Raw genomic sequence first — 25,883 nt, 5'->3', positions numbered from 1 at the left:
ACATGTCTGTATTTTCCATGTAGCTTTACTTGTCAAAAATATCTTAAAACTTATACAGTCAGAGAAAGCATCAATAACATAAAATTTCACAGCCCCTTTTAGAACTATGGCCTTAACGTTTTGTAGGGAAATAAAGCTTTGGTTAACCTTGGCTCTGGGAGACCTCATTAAAATAACAGCCTGTCAGTTTCAAGTTTAAAATAACAGGGTTGTCAGTTTTATATGCAAGGGAACAATCTACAATTTTATTTTTTGGGAAAGACTGTAGGGTGGAAAGAGTGAAAAATTGGACAACACTGCCATCTGGTGGTCTTGGTGAAAGGCGGTATCTAGCCACCTGCAGGTGAGGCTGGACTTAACATAAAAAGGTGGACCAATGTTGAGTTGCCTTGAACTTAATTTCTTTTGTATAAACTTTTTGACAGTGTTTGTATTTAAAATGCATGCTCGTTTCCAGAGCCAATATGCAATTTATAATCTCAAAATTACAGTAAGCCAATAAGAGACTCTACTCTTTAGTACCCTGTAATCCCTATATAGCAAAGACGTGATACAATTAATTTTCAAGAGAGTGAGTCTTGTGGAAAGAATGGGATCTAAGAAAACATTTTAAGATAATTTTCTTTAAAAAAATGTCTGTGGTTTGTTACATAAGTATCTTGACAGAAAATTATCAAACTGTTTGTATATGATGTGTATACCTTTCTGGATGATTGTTATACTTCAGTAAAATAAATAAATGTAATCTAAAAAAATATCTCCCATGTAGACAAAAAATCAGCAGATGCTACAAAACTGAATGCAACATGTTCCCATTTATATATATGGAGCAATTCTAGAGATAGGCTGGATCCCAACCAGACTTCAAATGTAACCTAATTTCAATTCTGTTCTTTCTTGGGGCACTTCATGCAATTAGTGGGAGGCAGTTGAGGGCAGGAGAATGGCATTAAAGAAAAAGGATGAAAATAAGTGCTGTTGAAGTTCAATCTACCCAAAGAATTAAGAAGGATATGCTGGATGCTCTGATGTTAAGCCAATAGTCTGCCTTCAACTCATTCAAACAACTCAGCCCCTCACACCACTGGCCCTCACTCCTGAGGAGCTCAGGAAGGACCTCAGACCTGTGTACTCAACAAGGTAGCCACAAGTCAGGCAAGGCTATTGAACACTTGAGATGCACTGTAAGTGTAAAACCAAGATTTTGAGAACTGTCATCAATATGGCAGCCACGGTCACCTGTAAGGAAGCAGCCCCTGAGGCAGCTGCTGAGCACTTGGAGATGTCTATAGACTGAATTGAGATGCTGGAAGTGTAAAATGCATACTAGATTTTGAAAGGCTTAGTCCAAAAATAAGTGCTAAATATCTCATTCTATTTTTTCATATTCATTATATGTTGAAACAACATTTTGGACAGGTTGAGTGAAACAGAATATATCCTTAAAATATGCTTCACCTTTCTTTTAATGTCCTTACTACAAAATTTAAAATTACATGTGTAACTTGCACTTGTGGCTCACCTGATACTTCTTTTGGATACTGTTGCTTTGGAATCTCATTGCTTCCTTGCTCAGAGTGGCCATCCTGCCATTTTACAAGTTTGTTCCTCTCCCATCTAAAAAGAGGGACCGCTGACATCTTTGCTACTTGCAGGAGACTAGGAGAAGCCATTGAGGTTATTGGAGGCTTAAGATGAAAAGGTGAAAGTCAAGTACTGTTATGTCCCTGGAGTCTAATCATCAGAGGAGTAAATGGCACTACTCATTGGTGCCCCATGGGGTAAATTGGATCTTTAAGGTAACCAGATGGCTCCCAGGAAAGGTAATTTACCTCACAGGGGTAAGAACTTGATTTCCAAAAAAAGTGCACTTTAGACACCCTATGATGCCATCTGTCCCCATGGTGATATTTCTACTCATTAAGAACTTCCAGCTCCAAGTGCCCTAGCAATATATTGACTTACTAAGCTTTATTAAATCTTTTAAAAGATCATGGGGGGTGGCAGTATTTTCCTAATTTGAGATCAGTTTGTAGGGAAATTATGTGACTTTACCGAAGTCACAGTTGAAGCAAAGACACTTCCATGTACTGGGAACATCTGCTTCTCTTCCCCATTGAAGAGGCTTCACATCTCTGAGCTTTTGCCACTCGGGGTCCCTCGGCCAAGAAGGGCTCTTCCACTCTTCTCCCTGCAGAATGGTGTTCATCCTTTAAGGCCCAGTTCAACACCACCTCTTCGTTGGAGCCTCCCTGAATCCTACCTCCTCCTAAATAATAAAACTTGATTATACTTCTCATGCCCTACAGCCCTTAAGTAGATAAACTATTTATTATGCTTATTAATGTGTAAGACTCTTTCCCCCACCAGATAGTAAGTTCCTTGAAGGCAGGACCATCTCATATATATGACTGTGTGCCTAGTACATTGCAGACACTAAACAGATGTGTGTGTGTGGTTAATTGAACTAACTACCCATAAGTAGATTCTAAGCAAGCATTTCTTCATAAAATAAGGAAGTTTACAGAAAGATGCCCCACACTATGGCAATAAGTTTATTTTGCAAGTAAGGGTACCTAGAATTTAAATTTTATTTACAATTTCATTTGGAGACCCAGATTATCCTTTGCCCACTTTATTTTTGGGGGTCATTCATTCATTTGCTGTTCATTGACTATCTCTACAAACTAGGCGTTGGGTTGATGGGCTCCTCATCTCCTAGGATATGGTGAATGCAAAGGATAGAGGTCCTGCCTCTATGTCACCCGAGGTCTGGGAGTGAAGACCCACAACCACAAGAAATGGGGAAATCTTTATGACAGGAAAAAACAGAGGGATGTCTGTGAGCACATAAAGGGGAGGTCCTAAGTGACTCTGGGTGTCAAGGGAGGAGCCCAGAAGGGGGACACAGAAGCTGAGACCCACAGAAGGAATTAGCCACTAAATCATGCTCTTCTCTTCCTGGTGTGTGGACTACATGTTTAAGTTGGAGCTCAGACACATCCCCTGGGTCCTGTGATTTACATTCTTGGATAAATTTATTAGTCTCTCATTCTGTGGTTTCTCACACTTCCTTAAGCCAAAATCACTGGCAATTAAAACAATTCCCACTTTTATCCACAAATGAAAAGGCAGAATATTGTGTTATGTCATAAGTAGAACACAGTAGATGCAAAAAAATAGCATTATTATGCACTATACAGTACAGCTCTACATAGTTAAGTATAAATCAAATCACACATGCCCAAAAGAGATTTATATGCTTTTTGTTGCATTTTCCAAAAGAGATTTAGGGTAACCCATCTTTACCCTAAATGGCTTTAGAATTTAGATAAATCTGATTTTCACCAATCACTTACAGAATATTTTTCTGTGCTGCATCTAAATTATTTTCCCAATATGTATATGTCTTTGTGGTTACTCTTGCTGTAGGATGGAATCATTTTTGCAATATCTTACTTAAGAAGGTCCTGCTCAATTACACCAATTTTGGGTAATTATCATTCCCTAGTAAGTCCAAATATCTGTAGCTGCTTCAGAGAAAGAGATCAGAATACACATCTATTTCTAGCTTTGGTTGAAAAGAATATAGCCCTAAACATTTGGAATTAAATGATGAATCCTAAAATATTCAGGAATGCCTAAACTCAAAATGTACAACTTTGCTATGCCTCCTCCCCCTTTTTTTAATTAGCAGACATATTTGTAATGTCCTAGATTTTATTCCCTGAAGATAAAATTTCAATATTTTAAGAGTAACTTCAGGTGGTGATGAACTTCACAGAATCATGCACCATGTCAATCACAAGCAAAAGTAGAGACTTTGTATGTATTTTCTGAGTATTGTCAAAGACCCAAGGAAGGTGTTACACATTTGAAGGAAAAGCTGGCAAAGAATCCGAATTTTTTCAGCAAGACTGGATGTTCAGAACGTCAAAATTTTTCACATTGGCAAAATTGGGCTATTAAACATATAAGCTTTTTCTGTAAGTTTCCTGAATTAATGCTAATTTCCAGGGTAGTCTTATACAAAGAAATCAGTCCATGCCAATGCTGTGGTCTTCTTGACTATATCAAGAAATTAAGAAAAAGTGGGGGAAATCTACTTTTTAAGCCACAAGAACTCCCAAAAGTTTTCATTCCATAGTGACAGAATAGATGATGATGGGAGCACAGGTCAGTTTTTAAATATCCAAACTGCTTCAATGTGCCTTATGTAACTGCTAGAAATACTGAACTCATTCTCCTCCTTTGAAAATGCACCTGAGACCTTCCTATCTGGAATTATGACAATTACATATCTAATAACCTAATTTAGAATCAGCACTTGTTCATGCTCTAGACCAGGGAGAGCTCCTTGGGGATGCCTGTACCTATACAGCCAACATACTGCCTGAGAAATGATGGAGACCAAAGTTAGAAACCGAGGAAGACAGAGCTGGTCTCAAAAGCCAAGGGTAAAGAGCGAGAGAGCAGAAACTGGATATAGCCAAGGTCAGAAACGAATTGGAAGAGACTTTACCTTGTGATGGGCAGCGCAAACAGAAGATGCTCTTGGCAACTGAAAATAGCTATAGATTTCAAAGGAACAAAGCAAGGTTGGGGCTCAGTCTTACTGCCAGTCGAGGAGGAGGAACAAGAATATGCTTTTGCTGTGTGGTCAAACCTTGTCCATGCAGACCCTCCCCCCCAAACTGCTCAGAGAAGGAAGTGATCTGCTATAGGTCAGGCAGCAATTCCCAAGTCCTCTCTATGTTAGATATCAATGTCTGACATTGGAAATGTTTACATGGAGCCTAGGTCAGTACCTGTCAAGAAATCTCTAGAAGCTCTGGGCCACGGGAGCTCTGCTGAACCTCCAAACTCAATGCGTCAGTGATAAAACCACTTCTTGAAATTATTCATATTATCAGTGTTGAGAAGCAAATAGTGCCATAATTTAAGGTACCCACTGTGCAAAATAATACTTTGATTTCACCTGCATTTCATAGACCAAATGTCTTCCTGACTTTTTCCTTTCACTGTTGAATTCAATGTTAGTTTGATGTGAGACTGTGTCATCTCTCAAGTATGTGTAGAATGCTCACTCCTCTCGCTTGCCTAAAGTGTAACACCATAGGGAATGAGACACCATCAGAACATTAGCTATAAATATGATTTTGAAAATTTGTGGTTGTTTTCTTAAAAATCTGCTGCAAAAATCTGACCTGAACAGCATAGGAAAATATTTCTGATGTTTCCCATATTTATTCCACTTTAAGAAGCCGTGTTTTGCCAGAAAAGACCTCATCTGTCTTTTCATGCTGTACCCCTAATGCAGTGTCATCGCATAACCAAGAAACCCCAAACATGAAGTCCGAGGGGAGGATGCAAACTCCATTTTTCATTCAGTTCCCAATCCCCTGAGAAACTGAAAAAAGAGAGCATTGTCTTTTTGAACCTTCAAAGATTCTTTCATTTCTACTAGTCATTTCATCCTTCTTAGTTCTTTCTATAAAACCAATGTGTGTTTATGTCCTTGGAGAGTAATGTGAAAAGTACCAAACCACAGGGGGGAAAATGTGTCACATGGTAATAGAATAGCACTTGTTATTGAATTCCCTGGGAACATCTGCAAAAGCCCAGAATGTGAGATGGGTTTTAGGCTGGGTAGTGACTCAAGCACTTAGCTAAATGTTGGGTGTGTTATATGGCCAAAATCCACCTTGGATTCACTGACAAACCACATGCAACAGGACTCTGCTGTCACTCCCAAGACTTATTGAGAAGGTTCCTGAAAGAAAACATGCTGTAAGTGATTTATCCAAGCATTGCAGATCCCACCAAAACATTACACTGTAGGCAGGGACTACCTGAGACATGAAAAATAACACCAAAGGTTTCACAGACCCAAAGTAAATAGAAAACATGTTCAAGTGGATAGGATACTCGGTGCTGTTTGGGCTTCAGAATAAATCAAGCAAGCAGATTAAGCAGGTCATGTGTCCTCAGCTTCCTTGGTGAGTTAACTGCTGTTAATAACCCCATACATCCTCAAGAATATTAGGAGCACGTTATTTACGGAAAAAACAGTATTCCCTTGGAGTCTTTGGAACTTGAAATCCTCCAGATGGTCTGTCTGTTTTCTCACTGAGCAGGTGAGGGTTGTGCACAGGTACCTCCACGGACCTCTTTGATCACTGAGGAGTAAGTATGACTTGAATTCTAATGCAAGGACACACCATGAATTGAATGACTTGGGCTTCTCTAGAATAAAGTCGGATGAGGTCACTGCCTTTGGAACTGGATTATTAAATTCGAATCAGAAAGGATATATGCACCCCTATGTTCATAGCAGCACAATTCACCATAGCTAAGATTTGGAAACAGCCTAAGTGCCCATCAGCAGATGAGTGGATTAAAAAACTGTGGTACATCTACATAATGGAATACTACGCTTCAGAAAAAAAGGAGTTCTTACCATTTGCAACAACATGAATGGAGATGGAGAGCATTATGTTAAGTGAAATAAGCCAGGCAGAGAAAGATAAATATCACATGATCTCACTCATTTGTGGAATATAATGAACAACATAAACTGATAAACAAAAATAGATCCAGAGACAGAGAAACATCAATCAGAACGTGAAATCTCAGGGAAGCTAGGGGAGGGGGGGGGTAAGGGGGAGAGATCAACCAAAGGACTTATATGCATGCATATAAGCCTAATCAATGGACACAGACAACAGGGGGGTGGGGTCATAAATGGGAGGTGGGGGGTAATGGGGGAATAAGGACACATATGTAATACCATAATCAATAAAGAAATTTAAAAAAAAAATTCTCAGGATGCAAAAGAGGTATTGTGAATGTGCATTTCCTTTCACTTGACCAAGTAAAGTGGTCTTGTCCATGAGGTACAAAGGGGGCTGCCTTTGCTTCTTTCTTTAAACAGGTTGTTTTCCAAAGCTAACAAATGACCTCCAGCCTATTAAATATTCACATTGGTGGTTTTCCCCCCCTTCAATATGTATTATTTAGTGTAAGGCCCTTTAAATATTAATCATTTTTTCTAAAGATATGGTATATATTATTTACATCCAGTTACATTATGTTTTCATACAGATGAAATAAGCCCATTGGAATCTTTCTAAGTCATAAGCAAATAGGGCATTTGGCCCGGTGCACACAACTGGTCTCCGGGGAAGTGAGTTCTGGTCTGTGCATGACTGAGGTAGGCTAGCAGGTAGCCTTCTCAGAGCTCACCGCTCACACTTTACGGGGACTAGCCAAGGAAATAAAAGGTCCAGGATAGACAGACTTTGGGCCTCAGGTGGGCAGATACCCACTGGCAGTATCTTGGAGGAGACCAAATATGCTCCATCAAAGGACCCATAAAGGACACAAAGGTAATACCAGTTCAAAGACACCCCAAATCAGAGTTGAGCAGGTCACATGGTGAAAAACCAAAGGGAAGGTACTGGAAACTGTATGTCTTCATGAGGATTGTAAAGACTGTTTAAGATGGGATTCGTTCCATTTTTAGTTCAATTCTCCTGGTTTTTCTCCAAGCCAAGATTACCTTTGAGAGCCCCAAGGCTCTTCCATCACACTGGTGTAAATTACACCTGGAATGACATTGGAGATGACAAGAGACTAGAATCCTAATTAGAGGATTGGAGGTGACCATCTGAGATTCCCCCTCACTCCAGGGATAATCAGGTCATGGAAAGTACTTTCGTTGGAAAGCCTGCAGAATTTGCCCAGGTCTTCCTAACTCTCCAAAGGAAAGGCCAGAAGACAGTAGCTGGCAGATAATCAATCATTTATGAAATCTTACTTCCCTTAGCAGATAATCAGCAATGCTGTTCAAGTATTTATTCATTCAACAAATATTTCCTAAGCACCTGGGACATGCACAGTGCTGTTTACCAAGTCTCCGCTGTGGAGCAGATACTCCCCAGGAGTCAGGAAGGGGAAAAGCTGAAGACCAGAGCGGTGGCTAAAAGGGTTGGCTGCTGCACAGATGAAGTCATCCCACTGCTAGAAGAGGCCCTGATGCATTTTTTGTCTTTAATCCCTCTGGATAGAAATTACTAATTATCCAGCTTCTTAATTGTCCTCATGGCAGAGTTCAGAGACCACCCAAGAGTGAATAGCAGCAAAGCCTTATTTGCTTGGGAGGGAATATGGTTTTCCTCAGAAAGGAAATTTCCTGACAAATTAATATTAGCACTCCACTCGTCCTTTGCTTACCTGTGACTATCATATTTACTCCCTGTCTGTTTAACCACTCTAGACAGGGAAGCGAGGAACACTTCAAGGGCAGCAACTGTGTCCTGGCCATATTTGTTTCCTCGGAGTGCAGCATAAAACCTGAATTATTAGAAGACAAGTAAGACATGTTTAGTGATGAACATGAGCAGCAAAAACCTTTTTTAAATTTAACTGTTATACTGGAATTTTTTCTAAATCACAATGCACTTCCCTGTCTCCTTAAGTGAATTTCACTGAAAGTTTTGCTTGCTAAGTACTGATCCAAAATATATTCTATCAGCCCTAACCGGTTTGGCTCAGTGCATAGAGTGTCGGCCTGCGGACTGAAGGGTCTCGGGTTCGATTCCAGTCAAGGGCATGTACCCTGGTTGAGGGCACATCCCCAATAGGGGGTTGCAGGAGGCAGCTGGTTGATGTTTCTCTCTCATCGATGTTTCTGGCTCTCTATCCCTCTCCCTTCCTCTCTGTAAAAAATCAATAAAATATACCATATATATATATATGGTATTAGTGCCTGTGCTATAGACTAGTGAGCTCCAAAATGGTTTGATCTTGTATCTCTAACAGCAAAATATCAGAATCATAGACACTCAGTGTATTTGTAACTATTTATGCATAAAGTATATATAAGCATTACTGATGTTACATTCTGTACCTTGTGAAAGTTATGCAAAATTAGAAATTTTTGAAGAATGAGATAAAGCAAAGAATCTTCATTATTTTTACTCTGTAGTGTTGCAGGTATATTGAGAGTAAGCGAACTATCTTGCCCTCAAATGAATAAGAAGGAAAAGGTTGGGGGGCCTGGGTGGATAGCATTTCTTTTACCTTTTATTTGTTAACTTAGATTAAACTGAGCTGTGCTTTTCTATCTGAGAGAGGTTGCAGGAAATCTGGTCCCACAGCCCACCCTCTCTTCTGACAAAACACTGTTCGAAGGTACATCTCCTGTGAGCAGTTGTTAGTGGAAACTGTCTCCTGGCAACTTGCTTTAGTAGCAGCTCAAGAAGCTTGAAGTTCAACATGTTTCACAATATTAATAAACACAAGGCTAAGAGCTGGTAGTCAAATCCTTGGGAGCAGAACCGTGCATCGACCAAAGGGCATCTGGATTTAGGTTTACTTTTTCGTATCAGAACTCTCTAGTCTAATGAGGAGTTTCTTCTGGTCAATGGCTGAGGTTACAAGTGACAGGGCTTGGGGTCTGTGCCCTCCTGCTGTGGGCCTCCCCCTGCCTATCAGTAAAAACTGCAGATGCCCAGTAACCTGCAAAGACAGGGCCCTTTTGGGGCAAAGTAATTTTTTCTAATGTGCTGTTACTTGGGAGGCCCAGATGTTAAGATCAGCTTCTTCACTATAGCTTTTGGCAAGAGTTCACTCAGACCTCCCTCAACTGAGACCCTTTCGGTCTAAGTTTAAGGGGAAATCGAACAAAAACTTCATTTAAGGGAACTGAAGGGAGTGTGTCCGTCTCACTGGTGGTAGCAGGAAAAGGATTTCCTTGTATTCAGTGCACTTCATCTATTTCCAATAAGATGACTTTCCAGAAAGTGAAATTAGTTATGTTCTGGCTTTCCAATGGCAAAATATAAATGTATTTCATAATTTAGCCCAAAAATAGTAAGTAAAAATAGCAGTTCTGATGTTTTCATACTGAATCACATTGAATTGTCTTGCATCCCCCCCCGCCCCAGATATATACACACATCTCCAACACCAACCCAACACACATGCTTTGGAGACCATGCTATAGGCAATGTCCCTATAAAGCCTAGTGGTTAAGAGTAACAATTCTGAAGTCTATGTTTGATTTGAATCTCATCTACATCATTTACTAGATGCATGGCAAGTTTTTTTTAACCTCTCTAAGCTCCTAATTTCTCAGTTGCAAAGGCGGTATAATGTACTACATCAGTACACAAAGTTTTGAAGATTGAATATGAGTGCATTACAATAGACATATGAAAAGATGCTGAATATCACTAATCATCAGAGAAATACAAATTAAAACCACAATGAGATATCACCTCGCACCTGTCAGAATGAGTATCATCAATAAATCAGGCTTGGCCAGTGTTGCTCGGGGGTTGAACATTGGCCCATGAACCAGGAGGTCACAGTTTGATTCATGGTCAGGGCACATGCCTGGTTGTGGGCTCGATCCCCAGTAAGGGGATGTGCAGGAGGCAGCTGATTGATATTTCTCTTTCATTGATGTTCCTATCTCTCTATCCCTCTCCCTTCCTCTCTCTAAAATAATAAAAATATATTTTAAAATAAATAAACAAACAAATAAATAAATACCAAGTGTTGGCAAGGATGTGGAAAAAGGGGGCACCCTCCTGCACTGTTGGTGGGAATGCAGATTGGTGCAGCCAGTATGGAAAAGACTATGGAGGTTCCTCAAAAACTTAAAAATAGAACTACCTTATGACTCATCAATCCACTTCTGAGTATTTATTCAAAGAAATTCAAAACACTAATTCGGAAAGATACATGCATCCCTTTGTTCATTGCAGCATTATTTACAATAGCCAAGGTATGGAAACAACCCAAGTGCCCATCAAAAGACAAATGGATAAAAGTGTGGTACATTTATAAAATGGAATAGTACTCAACCATAAAAAAGAGTAAAATCTTACCATCGCAATGGCATGGATGGACTTAGTGGGTATTATGCTCAGTGAAGTAGGTCAGACAGAGAAAGATAAATATCCTATGATTTCACTTACATGTGGGATCTAAAAAATAAAGTAAACAAAACAGAAACAAACTGATAGATACAGAGAACTGATGGTCGCCAGATGGCAGGGGGCTTGGGAGGATGGGTAAAAAAAGTGAAAGGGATTAAGAAGTACAAACTGCCAGTTATAAAAATAGTCACAGGGATGTAAAGTACAGCATAGGGAATAGAGTCAATAATATTGTAATAACCATGTATGGTGTTAGATAGGTACTAGACTTATCAGGGTGATTCCCTCATAAGGTATGTAAATGTATAATCAATGTTGTACACCTGAAACTAATATAATAATTTAGTTTTTGTATTATGTCAACTTTAATTGATAAATTAAATTTTAAGAAATGAATGTGGGTGTCGTAGCTCAACAAAAGCTCACAGTTAACCCCAATTACTTTGAGTCAATTACTGACCTGGGCTGAACACAGCAAAGCTCTTAAAGCGCTGTGCGCCCTGACAACAGTCTCCTTTCCCCTCAAGATTTCACTATTTTTAACTTTTTCAAAAAATACTAAAATGGTTGGAAAAATACTAAAATGAACATTCATATACCTACAGTGTAGACTCAGTAATGGTTGACTTTCTTGCTATTTTCAAGTAAGTAAAAAAAAAAAAGCACTTTATCCCTAAATATCTCAGCATGAATTTCCTAAAAGCAAGAACAGTCTGTCTCTTATGCAACCACAACACCATGATTACACATAAGAATGTTAACAGTAATTCAATAATGATCCACTGTCTATTTATATTCAAAATTTCCCAGTTACCTCAAAACTCTGTCTTATAGCCGGATACCCATCTCCAAATCCCAGATTCAGTTAATTAGCATTTGTTTGCTATGCTTTTATAGTCTCTTCATTTACAACAGTCTTTGTTCCTTTTTTCCTTTTTTTTTTTTTTTTTTTTTTGAAGAGTGGAGGCCAGTAGTCTTACATAATACAAGTATCTTACACAGTAGGTGTGTTTCATCACTTATTTATGGTGTTCATTTGTGCCTCTATCCCCAGTATTGCCTATAAACGGAAAGTTGTTAAGTCAGTAACTTGATGAGATTCAGGTTAAATATTTGAGACAAGATTACTTTTTAAATGAAGTTGTCAGACAACAGTATTTGGACAGTTCTTTCTGCTTTTTGTTTTTGCTAATCCCTTTGTTTTTAGCAATCACTCCACCCTGCCAGTATCCTGCCTCTTTTGTCTAATTTTACAGTTCTATAGGAGTGGGGATGAAGATGGTACCACTGTCTGCCTGGAGTCAGGTACTCAGGACCCTCTAAAAGACCTTAAACTAAAAATGTATGTCTCTACTGAAACTGTCAGAAATTAGAATTGACTCCAGATAAATTCTAAAAGCAGGCTCATGTTTTCCCTGTGGACCCCAACAGTATTTTGGGGGATCAGAGTCCAAAGGCATAACAAGTCGTTTAACTTTCAGGATCTTGCAATAGCATAAATGAAAAATATTTAAGACTTGGGTATCACTAATATTGCAGTATTTAGTAATAGAGTATAAAATATTGAAAAATGGTAAATATAATTTGCAAGTATTGGAGAAAATTAATTTGTCCTTGAATGGCTCATTTGGGAAACAAGAAAAAAAGACATTGTAAATCTCATATTTGATTTTAGGTCTTTGTTCCCATCAGGTTTGCATTATTAATGAATTGGGACTTGCCATTATTGTCAATAAGACATTTGTACTAAGGGTGCTTGTTAACATAAAGCTTAGCTCACTATTTTGTGCACATAGTTTCCAGGAAATAAACAAAAACCAACTCAGATCTGAAGCTACAGCAAAGTAGTCCCACATATTGCTCAGAAATAAAAACAATAGAAAGTATTTCTAAACAGTGTGAGACTTGAAAAATTCTTTTTTTAAAATTTCTTTATTGATTAAGGTATTACATATGTGTCCTCATCCCCCCATTAACCCCCCAATCCCCCTACCACTCATGCCCTCACCCCCCTGGTGTTCTTGTCCATTGGTTAGGCTTATATGCATGCATACAAGTCCTTTTGGTTGATCTCTCCTCCTTACCCCCACCCTCCCCTACCTTCCCTCTGAGGTTTGACGGTCTGATCGATGCTTCTCTGTCTCTGGATCTCTCTCTTGAAACTGAAAAGGAAACTGCAGTTGTTCAGATGTTCTTTAGAATCAAAGGCATGATCCTCTCCAGGGGCAAACAGTGTCCGTTTTTCCCAGGTGTCTGCATCACCATTCCAGTCGGAAAGAATTGGCCAATGTTGCTGTGCAGAATGTGAAAACAGCATTTGCATCTCTCACTGCTCCTTTGCTGTTATCTCCTTCAATTGCACAATGAACATGCCGGGGTGCACACAGCCTGCTCATAACCTGTGCTGTGTGGGGACTCATCAGAGAGGATCCACATCCTCACTTAGCTGCATGGCTCCTCTCACCCCCTTGGAAACAAGAGTGCACATTGTGTGACCCCCAACCATTTTGTCTAAGCAATATTGTCTGTGACCTGGTAATAAAGTGAGACAATTAAATCCATTTTCTCAATCGACATTTATTAAGCACCTACTGTGTGCAGAAACCTGTGTGGCCAATGCCCTGGTTTGCCCAGGGCTTTCCAATTTTAGCACTGAAAATTTAGAGCCCTATAATCCCCTATGTCCCAGGCAAACTGAGATGATTGGTCGTCTGACCCATCCTCAGACAAATTAGAGCCTTGTCTTTGCATCAAGAAGCATGTGATTGAAGAGCAAATAGAAAAGTTACAGTTATAAGTTTGGGGTGATCAGTACTTGGAATCATGAACAGGCCACTGGGGAACACACCGTTGAATCTAATCTAACTTGGGGACAGAGCACACCTTGGAAGAAACAATGCTTAAGTTTGGTTAAAGAATGAGCAGCATAACACACACAGTTAAATTTTGAAAATATTAAAAGAGGAGATACCTGTGGAATATAATGCAATTTTATTCTTTCTCTGTGTCAAATATGTTTACATATTTGGTTCAGATTCTCACAGCATAAAGGTGGTAACTTCATTATGAAATAATCAGAAAAGGGATGCTTATTCCTGTTATCCTTTATATTGGAACAGAACAAGCCTTACATATTTCAGTCCTGAGGCTGGGGATAGTTTCCTGAATGAGTTATGAATAGGCAACACCTGACTCTTTCTCTGGGGTTTATGTTTGAGAACACTGAGAATGAGTGGCCTGGAGGTGGGAGCCCAGACTGGGGGTAAAAGACACCAAAGCTGAGAAATTTTATTTCTGACAAACTTAATTTTGAAAACAATTCAAACTTACCAAAAAATGCATTTCAAAAAATTACATAGCTTCATCTAGGTTCACTATTCACTTAAAATTTGCCATATTTGCTTTCTCTCTTTCTTCATGCATCTATGTAATGATTATTAGATGATGATGATGATGATGATGATGATGATTAAGGCATTCTAGAGTAAGTTGTGGAAATTATAACAATTACAACTCTTTCATTCTAAATGCTTTAGCATGTATCTCCTATGAAGATGATATTCTTCTATATCACCATAATACAATTTCATATTCAGGAAATTTAACATGAATACAATATTCTATTGATATGGAGCTATTATTCACATTTTGCCAACTATTCAATAATGTCCTTGATGGATATTATTTTCCAGTTTAGCACCCAATCCACAGCCAGGTACACTTAGGTGCCATATCTCTTATTCTTCTTAATCTGGAAAAACCTCTCAGCCTTTCTTTGTCTTTTATGACTGATGTTTTGAGGAGTACAGGCCAGTTGTTTTGCAAAAGTCCCTAGCTTTGTGTCTGTCTCATGTGTCCTCATAATTGGATTCAGGTTATGAATTTTGGCTGCAGAAATGATGTGCCCTTCTTGTCACATTGCATCAGGAGGTGCACGACATCAATTTGTCCTGATACTTAGATCACTTTGATCACTTGGGGACCTGCCAATTTCTTGCCCTGTAAATTGGCCAGTTTTCCATCTGTAATAATACATAATCTGGGGGGGGCATGTACTTTGGGGTTGTGTAAATATCCTGTTCTCCATCAGACCTTTTACTCAACATTTTTCATATTTGTCCTAGTTTGCTAGGGCTCCTGCAGCAAAGTATCACCAACTGGGTGTCTTATGACAACAGAAATTGAATGTCTCACAGTCTGAGGGCTGAAGAGCTGGGAGCTCAGTGTCAGCAGGGCTGGTTTCCTCTGAGGCTGGGAGGGGGAGTCTGCCCCAGGCCTCTCCCCAGCGTCTAGGACTTTGCTGGAAATCCTCTGAGTTCCTTTACTCGTAGATGCATCACCCCAGCTTTGCCTTCATCTTTATACGGTCTTCCCCTTGTGTGTCTCAGTCTTTGTTTCCAAATTTTCCTTTTTACAAGGACAAACTCACATTGGATTAGGGCCCACCCTCAAGACCCCCTTTTAACTCCATCATCTCTGACAACCCTATTTCATAATAAGGTCACAGTCGCAGATACTGGTGGTTCTGACTCCAGCTCCTTTTGCAGGGGACACAATTCATTGATGATATTTGCTGAGATCAGGTATTACCATGGTGGGTACAGAATGGTGATTTTTCTAACTAGCTTTCTTTCAACATTTATCAGTTGGTATTTGAGGGGTTGGATTTTTTTTGTAATTGAGAAACAGAATGTATATCCATCTATGTGCCATCTATCCAGGAATGACACTTACCTTTAAAACAAAAAGAAATAAAAGTGAATAACAACATACACACACATCTGTGCCTAGAGAGGTGAGCATAAAAGGACAGGCTCTTATTGCAAACTTTCTTACCCAGTCAGACTGCCAGGAAGGCAAGCCAGGGACAGTCTGTGGGCCAAGGTCACAGGAACGGATGCCAGGGCGGGTGGGGGAGTGGGGCGAGGGGAGACTCAGAGTGCAGGTTTCAGGACCTCCTAAACACTTCTGGTGTATAAGTTACTTCTTGGAATGTCATTACTTGTGGATTGTTCTTCACACTCTAAAGCAAAGGTAGCATCACACTATTCAAAGAGAAGTACCAGTTTCTCTGATTCAGCATTCCGGTCATCTTTAGCACTTCATGGGTGAGCAGATGCATCCCAGGACTGAAGCCCCTGTCGTCATCAGAACCACTGTTAAGCAGGAGCCAAGGACTATCATTCTAGAACTACTGAGAAACATGACTGGAGCCAAAATCAATTGTCAGAGTCTTTTATGTCTTTGTGTTCACTCTTAAACCTGACAAAAGATCTTTGGAAATTTTTTTTCTCAAGTCTATACTCCATCCACAGTAAACACAGAATACTTTGTGCCCAAAGACTATTGATCTCAAATGTACAACAATACCATTAAGTCTCAGTGGTTCTCCCTTCTGAGGTCATGTATAGATTTGCTAGGAATGTCATAACGAAGTACCACAGACTGGATGGCTTAAACCCACAGAAAGTTATTGTCTCACAGTTCTGGAAGTTAGAAGTTCAAAATCAAGGTGTCGGTGGGATTGGTTCCTTCTGAGGAAAGGGCCTTTCCCAGGCCTTTCCCTTGGTTTGTAGGTGGAGGTCTTCTCCCTATGTTCCCTCACATTGTCTTCCCTTTGTGTATATCTGTGTCCAGATTTCCCCTTTTTGTAAGAACACCAGTCCTATTGGATTGGAGCACCCAAATGACCTCATTTTAAACTTCTTTACCTCTATAAAAACAATCTCTCCAAATAAGATCACATTCTGAGGAACCAGGGGTTGGGACTTTAGCATATGAACTTGGGGGACAAAATTCAACCTATAACAGATGCATTTCAAATATTTAAACACTTTCCCAATGTTCATGTAAGTAGAGCAGGAAATCAAGGTTGTGACTGCATGATCCTAGATGTTAATTATGGAGCTGAAATGGGACTGAATTTCTCTCCTACCCTTTCCCCAGGAGCACAGTCAATGTGGAGCCTAAGAACACTAACGATGGTGTAACTAAGCTTGTCCAGGCCACCCATACACAGGGCTGTGGATGGTACACTTGCTTGTGTTTGGAACGACTTTTTTCTCTTTGGCAATAGAGATTTTTAAATGGGTTTGTGTTGCTGCCCACCAAGTGTGTGCTATACGGACCTGTCAATTAGTCAGGAGCAGAGGTTACCAGCAGCTGAATTAGTGACAATATGTATTTCTTGCAGAAACAAGTAGACCATTGGGAAAGATGTTTTATCTCTTGGTGCATTTATCTGACATCCAGGCAAATGAATTCTAAAGAATGTATTTGGGGTGTTTGCTGTAAGGCACACCTACTTCTCTCATTTGGAGAGGGACGTGAAGCCAGTTGAGATGCTTCTTAAGTTCTTAACTCAAAGGATAGGGGGAAAGAAAAGATGGAAAACAAAAAGTGGATTACCTAGAGCTGTCTGCCAGAAGCTAGCTAGAGGAAGATTGAGGGAGGAGGGGGGGAGGTTTTCCTGAGCAACAAATCCTGTCTCTCTTAAAACCAAGAGTTCGTACTGGTTCTATCACACATTCTCTCACCTCCCCCTACGTTGTGCCTTGTGTAGAGATGGGCAGCACCTGGGGAGAATGGTCACTGTCTTCCCTTGCTTTCTTGATCAGGTCACAGACATAAAAGAGAAACTGAAGCTCTCTAAAAAGGTCTGGTCGGCGTTGCCCTACACCATCTGCAAGGATGAGAGCGTGACCGCGGGCACGTCCAACGAAGAGGAATGCTGGAACGGGCACAGCAAAGCCAGGTGAGGGGTGACTCGCTGTTCTTGTGGACGGGGCTCTGTGCATCCAGCTCCGAAAGGCACTCCTGGCACAGCTCCACAGACCTGTTTATGCAGAAAGCAATGGAGGGTGGAGGGGACAAGTCGTCACTTAGCGACAGCTGTTCAGAGTGACAGGTTTGATGGGCACCTGGGAGCACTTACTCTCAAGGTGCCATTAAGCATGGAATCCTTGCTCTGAACGCCTTGCCTCTGGATGAGGATGGAGGCATGGTGACAGATGCCAGGTTACGGATATCCTGAGATCACGATGAGCCTTTTATGTTCACTTAATGACTTTAAAGCAGGGGAGCTATTTTTATCCGCAGTTAAATTTGCACGGCTTGCTGTGTTATTTTTTCCATCACAAGTTAAACAGAAAGTGAAAATTCAACTGTAATTTTTTTCACCCTTGAAGACAAAAAGTGTTTTGAAGAGCTCATTGAAAGGGAAGGGAAAACAAAGTGACTGAGGGACAACCAGGAGAGCACTCTCATAGGTCCTGTGCCTGGACAGTCCCACTGGAGCCCCCTGATGAGAGATGGCTCTGTTGTCACCCTGCTGCTCTGCTCCCCAGTGCTATCGCCGCTTGATATGAAATCTCTCAATATCTTGGCTCAGCCCAGGAATGGGCTTGGCCCAAGTTGTCATAGGGTGGAGAGATTGGACAGGGGAACTGGCTGGCTGGGAGTTGGCAAGCAGGGCAGGACACCAAGAGAGGGGTCGGCCTGAACCCTCTCCATTGGGGATGCAGGTGGGTAGAGCAGCTAGTAAATTGGCCTCCAGGAACCTTTGGGGATTGACCAGCAGGTGGAAAAGCTAAGAGGGGTGTCTGTTCTGGAGACTTATTGGGCAGTTTGGGGCATAGGAAGCAGCTGTGATCAAAGGCAGCAATAAGATACATGGATGTTAACTTCAGGAGAAAGTGCAGAAGGTAAGCAGGCATTCAGTGAGATGCTCATTAGGTGTTTTTCTTACACTGTAGAGTTGTGGTTTTTAGCACCTATTGGCGGTCATATTATTAGCTTGCTGGGGAAACCTTGGCAAAGTAAAGACTAGACAGCTATGGAAAAAGCTATATTTCAAGTAACTCCAAAATATCAATATGCAAATCTTAGATCATGAGGTACAGGAAGATATTCACGATATCAACAACATGCTCTTCAAAAATGCCTAGTAATTTACCAGTGTCTGGCCTTTTAGGACAGAGATCATTGGCCAGCAAATGCAGCTGTGATCTAACAGCCTCTAATGTTCTTTTCCTGATGACTGAACAGAAAGACACTGTGAAGGATGACCAGATGGCCTAATGGATAAAGTGGCTGATTTTCTGAGCTGCTGTTTCCCATCTGTGTTTACCTTTCAGTCTTGGCAAATATGAAGGCTGTGTTTTGAACCACATTCCCATGGATGGTTACACAGGTTGCTGGATATTGGTGCATATACAACTTGGAAAATACCAAGTAAAAAGTGGCTGCAGGTGTGGACTGGGGAGGGGACTACATGCCAGCAAGAAAATGAATGGGGAAGGTAAAGATCATTGAAGTTAGAGCTAGAGATGACTGGGATGGTTCAGCCAAGTTCCTCATTATGTACATCAGCAGCACAGACAGGGTAAATGATTAGTCCAAGGTTACCCAACTAACAAGGGTAACAGCTGAAATCTCCCAAATCCTAGTCCAGTATTCTTTTCACTTTTATATCCTGCCTGTAAAACACAGCCCTCCCCAGATTAGGAGAAAAAATGAAACAGAGCCTTAGCTCTGAAAAAGATTTAGTGAATCTGCCCTGGCCAGGGTGGCTCAGTTGGCTGAGCATCATCCCATGCACCAGGAGGTTGCAGGTTTGATTCCCAGTCAGGGCAAATGCCTGAGTTATGGGCTAAATCCCATGGGGGGGGGGGGGCAGGAGATAGCCGGTGTCATCAATGTTTCTATCTATCCCTTTCATTTCCTCTCTATATATAATATCAATAAAAACATATTTAAAAAAAAAGATTTAGTGAATCTACATTGATTCATTAAGTCAATCATTCAATCAGCAATATCTTTAAGCACTCCCTCTGTCCAGATATCATGCACGGCTCTGTGGATTAAATGCTATAACATGGCAATGTTGTCTGTCAACATATGAAAAGACACAGTGGATTTTGGAACTTCCATACTGTGAGACTGTAGGTTTAGGAAAGGACCACATAGGTGGTCCTGGAACAGCACCTGGAACAGTACTCAGAGACCAGATTTTAATTTTATCCTGAGGACCATGGGGAAGCCAATGAAGGACTTTATGCAGGTGAGAGAACTCATCAAACTTAATGCAATAAAATCATTTGCAAGAATATGCCAGGATGTAACCCAGTATATTTTTAAAAAGATGAGGCTGTCAAATATTTGTGAATTGAATTATAATAATTTCATTGTTTCTTTTAGTTCCTTTTTGAAAAATTCTCCTACTGGCATATTATAACTTTATATTTAATAGCATAATAAGTAGATAACCAATAAAGACTTGTTGAATTAAATTTAATTGAAAGTTTTTCTTATTCAAATATTAATTGATCTTGAGACTTTTTCATTTAAAGAAATTTAACTGAAATTTCGTAAGTTGAAAAATCTATTTTTAAAGCAGATAATGACCTATTTTTTCCTACTTTTGAAGTATAGATTTTTAGATGACAGACATTTAAGAATGCTTGTTTTAAAAAAGAAGAAGGAAGAAAGGTTATTCTTATCATCCATCTGAAATAAAAGAACCAGAACTTTAAAAAAAAAATCCATTGACAGGTGTTAATGGAAATGGAACAGCAATGCTTATTAGCATCAATAGAGATTGTCACAGTCTGAAATTGCAACACTCGAGCCTATAGGAAGAGACCACTGATAACCCAGACATATTCCCTCTCTTTATGTTTTATTGACTCGTTCAGCCACATTCCTCAGTCACATCCACTCCTGCCTCCCTTTTATCGATCTAGGTATTTGGTCAGGCCTGCCTTCCATCACCCGTATTTCTCCTGATCGTTTTCTGAATGCTACTCCATAGCTCTTTACCATGCTTCCTTATTCAGAAACATACCTATTTCACATTTGACATTTCTGAAATCAAAATTACTCCTATGGTGGATATGTCCATTTATCTCAGTGATTATTTTATTTTTCCAAATAGCTATTATTAAATGAATGGCATCTGTTGAAATGAATGACTTGAAATAGAGAGAACAGGAGACACATACATGTGGCTGCTATGGCAGCCACAGGGTAAAATCTGCTGTGTTGAGATAATGGTCAAGGGTGTGTGAGCACTGGCTCCCCTAGAATATGGACCCACCTTTGTACCCTGCCCCCACCTTCACACATCCCTGGGAGATCTCACTCTGCTTTAATAGCTAAACTAGTCTGTAAACAGGAGGTAGAGCATGAGGAGGAGACTGTGGCCTTTGATGGGAGGAAATTGGTAGGTGGCCATGACCCTGTCAACATTTAAATCTCTATTCTGACAATACCTGGTCATCAAGAGGACCCTGTCTCTGCTTCCCCTTTCCTTTCCAGCCTTTGGCACAATTTAAAAACCAATGCAGTAATATCCATAAAAATAGGTTGTAAACTTTAAAACAATGCTTCTCAAACATTGATATGCAGGCTAAATTCTTGGCCATCTTGTTAAAAATGAAGATTCTGATTCAAGAAGTCTGGGTGGGGCCTGAGATTCTGCATTTCCAACAAGCTTCCAGAGTATGCAGTTGTTGCTGGCCTCGGAACTGCAATTTGAGTAGCAAAGCTCTGAGGCCAAGTTTGCTAGATTTACCACATAAAAACACCAGGCACCAAAGGGAACACGCTTATACTAACAAACAGATTCATTGTTTACCTGGAATTCAGACTTAACTGGTAGACCTGTATTTTATCTGGCAGTTGCCCTTTAAGCTCCTATTAACATGTAAGAAATTCCTTGTATTCTTCAGATGGTATATTGCAGCATGTTGTTTTCTCTTTGTCTTCATGGAAACCCTTGATGTTCTCTTTAATGGGATGCCCTTGTGGGCCACGATGGGCACTTTGAATCCCCGCTAGAACTTGATTCAATTAGTGGCTTAGTCAGTTCAAGCCACAGTAACAAAAAATACTATAGACTGGATGGCTGAAACAAATTTAGTTCTCATAGGCTAGAAGTCCAAGATCAAGGTGCCATAGGATTGGGTTCTGGGGAGAGCTCTCTTCTTAGCCTGTACCTTAACATGACAGAGAGAGAGGGACTCTGATCTCTTCTTTTTCTAAGAGCACTGATTGCATTATGGGGGCACTACCCTCACAACCTTCTCTAAGCTAAACCTCCCAAAGGCCCCACCTCCAAATACTAGCACATTGGGGACTGAGGCTTCAGCATGTGGTTCTGGGAGAGGGAAGGCAAAAAAAAAATGTAGTCCACAGTACTTAGTACAAGAATTACATCCTACTTTATCAGAATAGCTAAGAAAGGGTTTTCCTTAGAATTCATGGCAACAGCTATCACCCAAGCAAGGTAGCCTAGGAGGCATGTGCAAGAGCCAGCAAGAAAGTCAGCCTGGGATGCATGTGCAGAGACCAGCAAGAGAGTCAGCTTAGGGTGCAACTTTTTAGGATGAAACAGGAGAAGCCATGGCAGCACTCTGACTCAACTCAGACAAATAGGAATTGAAAGGAAGCTAGTAAGTAAGGGAAGAAAATCGATAATAATCTAGAAGGCCAAAGGGAAAAAAATTAAAGAGTTGTGGTGCAGCTTACAAATCTAGGCTTCCTATAGTTCCCAGGGTAAACCTGGAGACCCGGGGAGGCTGCTTGCCATCATCCGTCATCCCTGTGAAGGATGTTCCGGGCAGCCGGGTAGCCAGAATGAGCCATCTGTACAAAAGCTAGAGAAGAATGATTAGATGGGAGGCAAGAAAGCACAGCTCCGAAGGAAATAAACCTTTTATATGGTTAGCACACACAGCTCAGAACTTTCTCAGGCAACAGAAGAAAAAATAAAGCCCTTGCGTTCATATAAAACTCTTCCTTTTTGCTCCTATAGAGGCAGATTCTTGCTTTTTGAGAATACAATCATGTCAAATTACATCATCTGTATCTTCCTTGAGGATTGTTTTCTTTTCAGGGGATTTTTTCTGTACTCTCATGGGAGTTAAAAAGGAAAGGGGTACGAGAGAGGGTGGGATGAGGCAGGGAGAACGCAAAAGGAAACCAGTCTGAGAGGCAAGTCCCAATAGCATGTGGATCTCATGATGGAACATACATATTACAGAGTCTTCAGGTGTCTCGAGTCAGTTATTTTCAGACTCCTTTCTCTCCCCATAACGTTGGCAAGACTACTTTCCACTTTTGCTCCCTGTAAGCCACTGTTTAAGCTGCCACTGTGTCCTTCCTTTAAAATGCCTTCTGGGAGTAGGAGATCGAGGTGCTGGATGAGGGATGAGGTTTAGTGGGATCCTTTGGAAACAGCTTTTGCAGGGAGCCTCTCCTGTCTTTTAAATCACATAACCTTCACAGAAATAAGTGCCATCCCAAGGAAATCCTACCCGAGGCCAGGAAGTGAATACAATAAATTGTAAGAAATAGGAAAAAATTTTTAAAATCTAGAAAATAGATCAGTCACTGTCACAAGCCACTGAGTGGATTGACTAAGCAAAGAAAATAGCAAGTCATAATGGGTAAGTTTGAGCAGATGGAAGAGGGACGAAATGATGCATGGGGATGAGAAATCTGTCAGAGGCAGTGACTTGGCAGATCTGGCAGGACAATATTATCCTAGTCTGATTGCAATATATGTCCCAGAGCACTCTAGCTGCATGTGAAAGACTGTAAAGCATCCCCAGCATACCCAACCAGAAACACCTCAGGACGCTGGGAAATCAGACTGCACAGAGAAGTGGCAAGGGGAGCTCGCATGAAGGCTGACCATCCAGGAAGGTGGGCAGAGACCCTGTGTGCACCTCCTGCAAGTGGTGAGAAATGGCTACAAATAGGAGGAAAGAAGCATGTGGTGTCGACGGCTCACAGCCCGGAAACCTGGCTCGTGGTCTTCTTTCCTATCTGCACTATAGTTTGCTGACTCCAGTTCTACCAAGAAAGGATGGGTTTGGGGAGCTCCTGCCAATGAATTAAGAGCCCAAGTCAAAGAATTTAGCTTCTGCTCCCTGCTGCAGCCAATGAGTTGTGTGTCCTCCAGGAGTTCCCGGACCATTTCCTGCCACACGTTCTCCAGCTGGAGAAAAGCCACAGACATTGGGCCTCTGCATGAATTTACACTTTCAAACTCCAAAGTCTGCTGCTGTCAGCCAGTGCTAAGAAACACACTTGGCATTTCAGGGAGCTGTGTTAACAACTTAGTTGTCATAAGAATGCCTTAGAATGGCATTCAATCATTTTCATACACATTCACTCAAAATGGCAGCTTATGACACAAATAAAGTGTTATAGACATAGGAACAAACGAAATAATTATAAAAGGTAGCCAAGTGACTTGCCCATGATTATGCTGCTGGGCCTTAGAGAGACCTCAGGTGTCCGGGGCCGGTCTCTGTGCCTTTGACCACACCACAGGGCCACATCTCTCTGAAGCACCTAATGCTACAGACAACCTTCACTTAACAGTCTTCGAGAATTTATAAATCCATTTAAAGCATAAAATTATAGCATGCTTTGAACAACTCCACTTCCAAGTCAGGAAAACTGGAAAGGGAAAGAAGTAATCTACAGCAAGAACTTTAGAAGGTTATACTGAAGACAGATTTTTTAAATTGTGGTAAAATATACATAATTTAAAATTTACCATTTGAAAAAAAATTTTAGTACACTGCACCCTAATCCCGTTAGTGCACGCACACACATACACGCAGACCCCATGCAGATCCAAAGCAGGAGTCAGAATATCTTCGTATATTCTACCAGCTCCCCATTTTCATACAAAGGAGGAAGAAGCGGGCACCTCCAACGTGGTGATGGCTCTCCAGAAGACCCTTTCATTGCTTCTGCTCTTGCTACTGACGCTGCTGGGGCTGAGGCTGGTGCAGCCCTCCTATGGTCAGAACATGTACCAACGATTCTTGGGGCAACATGTGGACCCTACAGTGACAGGTGGCAACAACTTGTACTGCAACAACACAATGAATACCCAGGGGATGACTCAGTTTAGTTGCAAGCGATTCAACACTTTCATCCATGAAAACATCGGGACCATTACTAGCATCTGCAGCACCACCAATATCCAGTGCAAGAATGGCAAGATGAACTGCCAGGCAGGTGTAGTGAAAGTCACAGACTGCGCGATTATGGGATGTACCCTGCCCCCCAAATGCAATTATCAGGCCAAGGCCAGCACTAGGTGTGTTGTCATTGCCTGTGAGGGTAACCCCCTGGTGCCTGTGCACTTTGACAGATAGATGATCCCCTACAGGAGTTACAGCCCTGTGGATGACCTTTAACTTACTCCATGAATAGCAATGAGTAATGCATTTGCGCTATCTCAGGCGCTGTCTCCTCTGCTTATGTCTACTTCATTTTCTCTATATAATCCATTCTGTTAAATGCATCAAAGATAAATGGAGACATAAACCTATAATGGGACTGGGCTTTTCTAAAATAAACCTTTCAGTAAACTCTTCTGCTTCCTTTGATAATACTGGTCAGCTTAGCTCTCTCAGATCCTATCCTCTGGAATGTAGTCATTATATGTATGATATAGTATTTCAAGTATTTTAAGGTGCTTCCATCCCAGTTATCTCATTTTAATACCACTGCACCCCTGTGATGCTGATGTTGCTACCTATAGGAGCCCAACGTTAAAGGATTTGCTAAACACCATGAAGTTAGTGGAAATGCTGAAGCAAAAAATCCATTTCAACTGGCTACTAATCCAGGATTTTTTCTACTTCATCACAAGGAGTGTTGTGAAAGTATCTGCTTTTTGATATTCTCAAAAGTCAGCTGTTGGGGGAAGCATTACAAATTTGGAAATAGAAACTGGCAAAATGAGAGCTCTGTCTGTATAATTTGGCAACCTTGTTATGTTTTGGGTCTAATGAGATTAAGAAATGATACAGGGAACTTTCTTTTTCTCTTCTCAAATTTTTGAATCATTGTAGTAAGTCAGAGTATTAACAATGCACTAGATCATTAAGACTCATGCATTCTTCC

The 25,883-nt window shown here is 40.7% G+C and overlaps 2 protein-coding genes across 3 annotated transcripts in view; both read left to right on the top strand.

Annotated features, from left to right (window-relative positions):
* GPC6 (glypican 6) overlaps positions 1-25,883 on the top strand; it is a 1,157,351-nt gene that overhangs the window by 1,116,698 nt on the left and 14,770 nt on the right. For both annotated transcript variants that reach the window (XM_080660993.1, XM_080660992.1), the window contains one exon: positions 17,567-17,703. In XM_080660993.1, the coding sequence (XP_080517119.1) occupies positions 17,567-17,703 (137 nt within the window). The remainder of the gene's footprint in view (positions 1-17,566; positions 17,704-25,883) is intronic.
* LOC308244746 (ribonuclease 4-like) lies at positions 24,677-25,129 on the top strand (the record flags this gene model as incomplete). The annotated part of the gene is made up of 1 exon (XM_080660994.1): positions 24,677-25,129. The coding sequence occupies exon 1, from the start codon at positions 24,689-24,691 to the stop codon at positions 25,127-25,129; it is 441 nt and encodes a 146-aa protein (XP_080517120.1). The 5' UTR covers positions 24,677-24,688.

Source organism: Plecotus auritus (assembly GCF_963455305.1).
Source record: "Plecotus auritus genome assembly, chromosome: 3".
Taxonomy (NCBI): domain Eukaryota; kingdom Metazoa; phylum Chordata; class Mammalia; order Chiroptera; family Vespertilionidae; genus Plecotus; species Plecotus auritus.
This window is presented reverse-complemented; position numbering and strand designations above follow the sequence as displayed.